General features: G+C 34.6%; 1 protein-coding gene across 1 annotated transcript; it reads right to left on the reverse strand.

Moving 5' to 3' along the window:
* Positions 1 to 2162: 2162 nt before the first annotated feature.
* LOC139137647 (hillarin-like) lies at positions 2163 to 11311 on the reverse strand. The gene is made up of 6 exons (XM_070705846.1): positions 11207 to 11311; positions 10222 to 10512; positions 8875 to 9126; positions 8061 to 8264; positions 6993 to 7228; positions 2163 to 6226 (listed from the first exon to the last, which is right to left on the reverse strand). Exons 1-6 carry the CDS (start codon positions 11276 to 11278, stop codon positions 4810 to 4812), a joined length of 2472 nt encoding a protein of 823 aa, XP_070561947.1. The 5' UTR covers positions 11279 to 11311; the 3' UTR covers positions 2163 to 4809.
* Positions 11312 to 11317: the final 6 nt, after the last annotated feature.

Below are 11317 nucleotides of genomic sequence, written 5' to 3' on the forward strand. Positions count from 1 at the left end.
AAGGATGATGACACAAGAGATAAAGTTAATTAAACTGTGGTGAACTTGACTATTCCTTTCAAATCCTTACCTAACTTGACATCTTATACTAAAATACACTGCAAAATTACATCAGGGTGGACCATTTGATAAGGGGTGGTGTCTGGAAGATCGATGAGGTACATTATCTTTTTTATCCGATCCATTGTACATTCTTTTTCCCCCTCTCCCACCTTTTCTTTTTGTCAAACCTTCTCTGGCTGAATTTTTTATTGGCATTTGTTTGGAATTTTTTCAAAATCTGCCAGGATTTTTTTACCGCATTTCAACACCAAATACAGTTTACCATATCAAATGCTTACTAAATCACCAAATTATATACTCTGAGTTCCAGTAGGTAAAAAATTACCAAAAAAAATCATTAAAATACAAAATGAAAGATATCCCAGTAAAACTGACAGTTTCGCAAAGTTGCCCCAAAAATTCAAAATTCCGGAATTTCAACTTAATTTCAATATATCTTATTAACAAAAACCCTAAAAACCGGTTTGCTAAATATCAAAGCAATCAGACTGGTAAATTTTGAGAAACAAATTTTTTGACCAAATGAGAAAAATTGCCCCCCAAAATACAAAATTGCAGATTTCATCCTAATTTTGAATATATCTAATTTTAACATAAACCCTAGGAACCTGTACACTAGATATCAAAGCTACCAGATCAGATGTTTTAGGAGAAAAATTTTTTGACCAAAAAAGGCAAAAATTGCCCCCAAAATAAAAAAAAAATTGCCAGTTTCAACATACCTTCAATACATTATATTGAGATTAATCTTAGATACCTGTATACCAAATATCAAAGCTATCAAATCCGTAGTTTTTGGATAAAAATTTTTTTTATCAAAAATTGGGAAAATTGCATCAAAATTACAAATATGACAATATCAATACAATTTGTACAAGCATGACTGAGGTCATCCTGAGGAACATGAATATTAAGTTTAATAGCAATCAGACGAGTGATTTCAGAGAACAAGATTTTTTGACTAAAAACGGAAAAAATACCCTAAAAATACAAACATGCAAATTTCATCCCAATTTTTGCACACATAATTTAGAATACCTAAAGAAATCTGCATACCAAGTTTCAACCAAATCTGACCAATGCTTACTGAGTTTTAGCCATTTGCAGGATTTTTCCTTTTTTCCCCCTCATTTGCATATTTTTGGCACTGACATGTTCATTTGAACAAATTCACATCTCCTGCCCTAGGTGCACCTGTACACCAAATACTAAGACAGTAGGTGCTACGGTTTAGGAGTTTTTGATGTGGACGGACATACATACATACATACATACATACATACATACATACGTACATACATACATACATACAGACGACATTTTTCCACCTTATACGAATACCTCCCATTTGCATATATACATATGCATATATATGGGAGCTAAAAATGGTTCTCTACAGCTTCTCATGAGATGTAATTGGATGATTGGCAATAGTCTAATTACCGACTGAAGGTTTGGATCAGACATGTAAACAATTTCACAAAAACACAGAATGATTGAATGTTAAAATATTTACCAAAGAAATTATATATATATATATATATATATATATATATATATATATATATATATATATATATATATATATATATATATATATATATATATATATATTATATATATATATATATGGTATATATATATACACATATATATATATGTATATATATATAAGTATATAAATATATATATATATATATATATATATAATATATATATATATATATATATATATATATATATATTTATATATATGTGTCTGTGTGTCTGTGTGTGTGTCATTTGCATTTCATCTTTTGTTTTACCTTTGTGGAGGGTTCACCCTGTTTTAAAAAGTTGGAATGGGGGGTCAGCCACTTTTTGACATCTGCAAAAATAATCCAGCCCATCCCCGGTCGAAGAAATTATTCCAATTATTCCTAATGAACGTGATGTGCAGAGGTCAATTAAAAACCAAAAACTGAAGGTCTGAAACAAAAAAAACTACAGAATTAAAGTTACATGTGATTTTAAACAATGTACGACTAAAATAAATACATAGCCATTAAGTCCACTCTGGGTAAATCTTATATTACACAGGTGATAAAGATCAAACTCCATTTCAAAGCCACAATAGTCTCCTTTATTATATTGATGCCACTGGAATGTATATATTCTTCAACAATTTGTTGAATATTTCAGCTCATCTTTACAGTTTTTAGTATTGTGTGCATATAGAGATCATCTGTTAGAGTAACAAGCACAACAAAAATCGTGACTTAAAATTTTGAAGACTTTATTTTTGTTTTGTTTTGATTATAAACAGAAAGTACCAGGCCTGTAGTTTCAACACCTTATCATGCAGATTGGAAAGTTGTTGTGATGTTTTTCTGATACATATTCACTTGCACACTGGAAAAAGAAAGTGAAATGGATAGTGTATGAAATAAAAAGATACATACACTGATGTTCAAAATTATATTGATTCATAAAAATTGTATTATATTATCAAACCAACTTGCTTTTTTCAGCCATAAAACACTCCAAGCCACAGGTAAAATATGAGATTTTGACCAGTTCACGACATATATGCACCAGCAATTGGGAGTGCATGTATGGAGTAAACTGGTGGAGTACCTGCTGATAGGATATTTATTGCTAGTATATTGTAACAGTATATTTAAATTCTTACACAAAATATTTCTCTACCTTAGAGTGCCTGTGTATGTTCTGTGTTCCACCAGTGTGGTATCATGAACATAGCACTGTTCTTTTCACATCTCAACCAATCAGATCACGGTATTTTTGCCATTAAGATACTTGTATGATATTTTGACAATTAATACAATGTGTAGAGTTTGAAACTTTAATACTAATTGCTACATTGAAAATTATTTGAAAATAATTCCACTTTAGAACAATTCGGTAAACATCTATTGCATATCTAATAAATAAAATATATTCTGCCTTTTGATAAAGCTTGTAGATTTTACCACTTTGGAATAATTTAGTCAACATCTATTGCATAATTCTGAGCTTGAAGGATTACTTGACTGTTTGATGATCTGGTGTTAGATACTTGATTTTGTTAATGAACTTCACTGCAAATAAGAACCCTTAATGACAATAAAGCAATAATAACAGCTGTATATTTTGATAATACTTTCATGACAAATTAATCTAGAAAACATGTTCATCTTCTTCTCAGTATGTTTAATGTAATACAAAGTATTAACCTTACTGACACAGCATATTTAAGTGGAGAGCCATTTGATGTCTGGGGGTGGTGGAAATGGGTATGACAGCAAATATTTTTCCAACTGTGACAGCGATTTTCTTACTATTGTCAGTCTACTTTAAGCACATGCCATCACAGGATTTTATTTTTTTTCTCATTCACTCGCCAACATTTTTTCCACAACATTCACCACATCCCCCTCCCCTCCAGATCAAATGATTCTCCCCTGATGTGAACAATGTACACCTTTGTTGTTGCTGAGTAAATTCTAGTCTGGATATGATGTCGGACATATACTGTCTATTTTGAGGAGTTGAACACTGGTTATCTCTACATAACTTTTGGAAGTCAAACTAGAAACTGTACTCTACTCACGAACACAAAATTGTACAAACCAACATAAAAGATACAGTGGATGAAGTTTTAACCCTTTACCATAATGGTTTGGCCCAAATCCATTGTTATCAATGGAAAGTGTGGACCTGTTTACAGGAATGGGGTTGAGCAGGTTACGTATCTTGCTGAAGTAATCAGCTACATTAATTGATGATTACAATTTCAATTTACATTGACTGCCATCTAATTGGCAAAGCCTAGAGTCACTATTCGTGATTATTACAAGATGACAGAATAAATAGAAAGTATACAAATAACAAAGTTACTATTAACATCTTCACTTGTAGAAAGCGTTTCTTCCTAAAATAGTTCAACAAAATATTCTGCTCTGTAGCAAATCATTTTAGGAATATCATAGAATACTAAGATCACACTGTACCACTACAGAAGGGCTGTAGTGTTTGTGACACACAGTTCAATTTTTCATCAAAGGCTCCCTTAGACATGCAGATTTCTGACAGGATGAGTAGATCCAGTATTTCCAGATCAAGCAATGATCATTCTGTAGAGCAGTTGTGATGAGGATATGTAAAAACTATTCTTCAAAATATGAGCAATGTAAAAAGAGAGAGAAGACTCAAAGCAAAACCATTATATTTTCACAGGACATTGGTACAGAAACATAAAACAATCTACTTTCAGTTCTTTTATTAACCTTGCTCTATAAAGATGTGATAAAAATAATTTGAAAGGATACAAGAGGGCAAAATAGAGAAATATACAAAACTAAATTCAAAATTTACAGAAAAAGGCATGATGACTATGAAAGATTTGTAAAAGAATTTTCTCCTTGTACACTTTGTTGGTGAAATTTACTACCAAAACCACATTTGACAACCATAAGGTGACAGGACTATTGATATCAGGCATTTTTCGTAACTTACAGGTAGATGTGGCTAGATGGTGGATTTAATACATTTGTCGAAAGATTTATAAAATATTTGTATTCATAGAGTGCACCCTCAGTGGGCAAAACATTCTCAGCAAGGTATTAAAAGTACAACTTCCTGTTGATGCACTTTGTAAAAAGTTGATCTTAACAATTTTGGACTAACATTACGGACACAGCGTGTCTGACTCACACACCCCTGACAACCAAGTAGCTGTAGACCAGTGTGTAATAAGAAAATGGATTATTCCTTGATGACCAGATAGTTGTAAACTGGAATCTTGTCAGCCCTTTGATCATTCTGGTCACAGGCAAAGACCATTAAGTGGTAGTGACCTGGATTCTCCATAAAGAGTAAGAACGCAGTCTTACCATCTTCAGGTTGAGAGAACACAGTACTTGTTAGATCCTGTGTACCCTGCATGTAGTGATACATGAAGGTGTACCCTAATCTTACCTCATGAGAATAGCCAATCTGAAGATTCAGATCATCATCTTTGGTTACTATCACTGGTTGGCTTTGGTTTAGATTACGTAATCCAAAGGCATCAAAGGCAGGACATGGACCCCAGGTGTTTTCAGATACATAGGGATAGGGTGTCACATTCAGTTTGGGCTCCCTGCAGACAACCAGGTAACTGCAGAACGGTATGGCTTGCTTTGTGTCGCCAGCTTGGAAAATTATGAAGAGATTGAATGCAAACCTTCCAGGGCACGGAGGTTGGAATCGGAATGAAACCACTCCATCTCCGACACCCTGAAGGTGGTATCTCTTGAACTGACCCACGGGGGCGCCGTATGCAGTCACTTCACAATGGACTTGAACTGAACCTGTGAAATTGAACTGAACATCTGCGGCATCTCCATCACAAAGAACAACAGCATTGAAGTGGGTGAGAGGGAATAAACCAAAATTTTCAACTCCAATTGGACCCCACCAATTCATGGTAGATGGGGGAAGTGGGTACCTATCAGACGATGGCCGATGGCTATGAATTTTATATCTACAAATCTCGGTTGATGTTTCTGGATTTAATTCACCATCCAAGAAATGTTTCTTAGAATAGAAAACAAGATAATAGATGCCTGGATCCGGCAGCCGGATGTAAAAACTGAGACTGTTCTCTGCAACCTGTTGTTGGAAAACGTATGCTGTGAACCGTATTCCGTTCACGGTTTTGGCCACAGCAAGATGCTCATCAAAGATCTCACAGTTAACGACATAACCCTTTGTAAATGCCAGCTTTATCTCTAAGTCCCCGTTCTCTGCTTCGATGATGCATTTCTTGTGTGTTATGGGAACAAAACCGTAAGTGAAAAAATTGGGTTTTAGGAAGATGTCATTGACGAAATCTTCCATAGTAAAAGGATTCCGAAGTAGCTGCCATGGTGGGTCATTAGGGAAGTGAGTACGGATAATAACTTCCGGATCAGCCAGGAAATAGTGTTCATCATACTGATACCGGAATGGATCAAAAGTGCTGGAACTACCAATATGTGAAACTCCCCAGTTACAATCCACAAAGTGCCAGTATTCATCAATGCAGACTGCATTCCAGGTGTGACGGTATCTTTCATCATTGGGGCTGATAGACTGACCCGGACTGTAACCAACCATTTTAGCACAGCCTGCGATCTCAACACACTTCAAGCCAGCATACCTGTAAACAGATTAAAATATAGACAGAAACTAATATTTTAGAGTTTTCAAGAACTTTGTGATTCTATGGTTTGTTCTAAGTTTTATCTGTTGCAATACATCTCAGAAATTTCCTCAACCTTAGCCGCATGCAAGATCACACTTTGATATGAAAATGTTTCCTATGATCAATTTGATCTGAGAATCATAGTTTTGAAACTCATCATTGTCACTGTTATCTACTTTTATATGTAACATGAAGAGAACTGAACTTTGAAACAGTTAACGAAAGGAACAGTACTTCATTATACTTTATATTACAACCATGGAGATATCGAAATCAAATCATTTTTGCAGAGCTACAAAGAAATCTGCATGTGTTCCATAAAGATAACATCAACAATGTATTACCATTGCTCTGCTCTTTGTAATGCTGTACAAAAATACTTCTCATAAATATTGCATTGGTCTTCAGTATCTAAACAGCTCACCTACTCAACCGTGTTTAGGCACACAATTACATGGCATTCTTCTTGTTCATTCACAGAAATACCCATACTCTTGTTCATTCACAGAAATACCCATACTCTTGTTCATTCACAGAAATACTACACTCTTGTTCCAACTTTCAATATTTTATCATATTCATATACATAATAAAATAAAATGTAAATTTACTGTCTAAATGCACCATACAACTTATTCTAAGTGTAATAAGGTCCAAATTATATCAAACAACAAATTAAAGATCCGTTACTTGTAACAAAATCATACCAGTATGCACATACCTGCACATTCTCATAAACAATGTGGACCATGTAATCTTATGTTCATAGATGCCTTTCAGGACACCCAATGGTGTATCATCTACTGCATCATGTAAATCCATTTCTTGACAATTCTGAGCTGTGATCCATCGGAATATCAGGCGTATCTTCTCAAGTTGTGAGTTGGCTGGTTCTACTAGAGTATCAACCATTGATGAGAAAGTGGGTTCTGTGACAAGGCTTACTGTCTGTGCAACCTACAACAAGCCAATACAAAATGATACACATATGATACAACCTCATTTTATAACATTTGGAGTGTGAAGCTGATAACATGAGCCATGATTCACCCATGGACAACTTTTTTTACTGTAATAGTCCTAAAAAGGATAAGTACATAAACAAATCATCTCAACACAAATTACATTTTGTTTTATCAGTCATGATGAACTTTCCTTGTTTGTGTTCAACACTGATAAAAAGAGACAACATAACAGTATTAGTCATCATAATTATGGACAACTTAACACTCTATGCTGATTAGTGAAGGCAATGCAACAATTAATCCTGATTGTTAGAGAGAAAACATAACATTTAGTACTGATTATTACAGACAATCTAACTGTCATTACTGATTATAATGAATTTTGATCAGTAGAAATAAGTGGCATTTAATGTGACAGCTAACAGTGATGTAACGATGTAACAGCTACAATGATTGGTAGAGACAATGTAACAATTAACAGTGATTGGTGCAAACAATGTACATTTAATAGGATTTGGTACAGACGATGTAATAGTTACTATAGATTAGTACGGAAAATGATAGAAAAATCTCCCTCCGGAGGCTGACCTTTGAACTGTACAATACAACTGTGTATCTGCCGGTATGTCTGTTAAACGCTCGAGGGTCAAGCTAACAATGAATACTCAAGGTAGCCTCGTTCCCACGACATCCAGCACAGCCTCGAACCCGCCCCATTTAAATACAATAAAACAAGTATTATTGCACACTACAATATTTTACTTATTAACAGTTTGATCATGTGGATAATATTTTTCCATTTTAAGAAATTTTTCTCAGCATACCCTGATAGCATGTGCATCCAATTCTCTGAAGATAGCCGGATCAGTGTAGAGTTCTTGCTTCTTTCTGACTGGGTATTCATCTAACAGTGGCATCATAACCAACGCCATAGATTGTACTGGAGTTGTCCACAGCTGTGTCTGTGTGGCTTGTGCCTCAGGTATTACATTGAATTCATCATCACTGTCTTCGGAGTCAGACGGTTCCTGGATGGTAAAAATTGCATGAGACATTGCTTGTCAAAACCTGATAATCATTGCTGGACTTATGGATAGATGTATAATAGATATGCTAACTACACTTAAAATTTGAACACAATATATGCAGGCCAAAAAATAAAGTTTTTTGTTTCTCTCTTACAAAAATGATGCAGTTATAAGGTCTTTCTTTCCATTTTTATTATAGCTAAAAAACATCCAACTACCACACAATAATACAAAAACAGCAACATTTATATCCAAGCTGTAATTCTTGCATACAACAAAATTAATACAATACTATACAATTCAGAAATGATCAAATAGTAATATGTTTTGCATTGCCATTTTTAGATGCTATATTTGATTCTTTTCAACAGGCTGTGATATTGCTAGTCCAGATCGCTGCACAAGGATAATAAAACTAAATTGTTTTGTCTCATGTGAAAGTTTATTTTCTTCTCCTTCCACAATTTGCTATTCACGATCTCCTAACAATAACCAGTAAACTTTCTGACTCGTATATTTTTATACATTATATTGGAATATATTAATTTTCCCTCCCCTTCATTGGCATACCTTAAAATTGCAAGATCTACATGTTTATTTCATCACTTACAATTCGTCTTCCTTCCAGTGCAGCGACTTGTTCAGCTAGCATTGCATTAAGTTTACTTTTTTCCTGTCTCAACTTGATTTGCAACTCAACCATGTTTTGTTGATGTTTCCTCATCATGCTTTCATACTCTTCCTGCGTGACGTCACCGCTATCAAACTTCTTTGAGATGGCTTTGGTCATGTCACTGTCATACTGCTCAATGTCTTCTTGTAACATTTGGAGTTGTTCTTCACTAAGTGTTTCCTTGTTTTTCTGGGAAGACATAACAAGAGAGTCTTATACATTCTACCTCTATGAGTAAATGCCAAACAATGGTGTGAAGATATTCTCAGATACACTTGTGACTTCATTGACTTATGACTAGAAGTCCACATATATTCTTTCACAGATTTCACTTCTCTTTTGGCATCACTCTGCGTCAATTTGTCTTCAATTTTTTTGGGCATATTGATCCTACTTCTGTGAGGCGTTAACAGTTACCATTCTAACATTGGTCAAAAGTATACTCAATTTTTGATGAACTTTATAGATTGAAATACCTAACACATGTTCCTTTTGATTTGGTAAATCATCTCTTCAATCCCCATAGATTGAAATATCTAGCACATGTTCCTTTTCAATTTGATAAATCATCTCTTCAATGCCCACCAATATTCTGACTTTGGTAGTGATTTTAAAGTTGAATTTGTTGTACATTTTTGAGTTGTCATTTGCACAAATTAGAAATTAAACAAATTTGAGTTTGGTACCATCAACAGTTATTACTGCGACTGAAGAATAGGATCATACACATTTCAACAGTATTGGTGATTCCATTGACTTAACTCTCACTTTTTCAATACAAAATTTGTACTTCATCGATTTGTCATGAACCCTTCAACTTTATTAAATTTGATCTTTTGACAGTGGTTTTCATAAATTCCACAAGCATGCTACATCTGACCAATCAAATTGCTACTTTGGTCAGTTCTCCACCAATAACATTATTTCTCTAATTCAAAATCAGATTTCATAAATCCTCCATGCACTGCACTTACCCAATAGCACTTACCAAAGCAGCTAGCAATCTAGCTCTCAATAGCACTTACCAAAGCAGCTAGCAATCTAGCTCTCAATAGCACTTACCAAAGCAGCTAGCAATCTAGCTCCCAATAGCACTTACCAAAGCAGCCAGCAATCTAGCTCTCAATAGCACTTACCAAAGCAGCTAGCAATCTAGCTCTCAATAGCACTTACCAAAGCAGCTAGCAATCTAGCTCTCAATAGCACTTACCAAAGCAGCTAGCAATCTAGCTCTCAATAGCACTTACCAAAGTAGCTAGCAATCTAGCTCTCAAAAGCACTTACCAAAGCAGCTAGCAATTTAGCTCTCTGTTCCTCCTCAGTTTGTTCCATTTTCTTCTTTCTTTTTCTCTCCGCTATTTTTTCCAGCAGAGTCTGTCGCTGTCGGTCTTTCTGTCTGTCCAGTTTTGCTTTCAATCTTTCCATCTCGTCTTCATGTTCTCTTAGAAGTCTTGCGTAGTCTTCATCTGATAAATCTCCTTTCTTTGTTCTTTCTTCAAATTCTTTTTGTTTTCCTTTCATTTCTGTCTCAATGTCTTCCATTTCTTCCTCGATTTCCTGTAAATCTCCATCTTCCTGTGAAAGCATAGAAGTACAGTCAATTTATACATTCTTGCAAAAAGCATACAATAAATATTCAGATCTCTCGTTACAATTCGCAATCTTGATAATATTAAAGTGCTCTAAGAAGCCCTTATTGCCAAATTTTGAAATCATCTACACTGTCTTATACCCAGACAATCTGCTCTTGCACAACAACATGTACGACCAATAAATAGTCTCAAAGTTTGCACACCTTATACCTCCGCCTTTGGTACTCTAAACACAAAAGTGTACATTGTGTATGATCTGACACAAGCGTAAGTTGAACTTCACAATTTGGTACATGTACTCTCACATGTTACAATCTGCCAAATTGTCACACACAACTGACAAGGCTAACGACAGAGCTACACAGCAGCAAACTACATCCAAATGATGAAAAATACGCACATGAATATTTATGCATATTTCTACATGTCAATACAATAGCACATGTAATTGAAATACACGTACTACTAAAGCTGGGTCTTTTACATAGACAATGGATGTCAACCCTCATATTATAATAAGAGTAGCAATGTAAAAAGTATACGATTGCTACAATGTAGCAACTATGATAACTGTTACATTTGTGGATCACTAGCTGTAGTTTGGTAAGCAACTATCATGGCATATAGATCTGTCATTTGTAACATTCATGTATCAAATTCATATCACAGTAACACACCTGGTTTTTCTTTCCTCTCTTCTTTACTTTGTCTTTCCTTTCTGCAATTTTCTCTTCAAGACTCTTCTTCATTTTGTCTTTCTCTTCTTGTAACTTTGTGTCCAGCTCTTC

The sequence above is a fragment of the Ptychodera flava genome, chromosome 7, assembly GCF_041260155.1.
Source record: "Ptychodera flava strain L36383 chromosome 7, AS_Pfla_20210202, whole genome shotgun sequence".
Taxonomy (NCBI): Eukaryota; Metazoa; Hemichordata; class Enteropneusta; family Ptychoderidae; genus Ptychodera; species Ptychodera flava.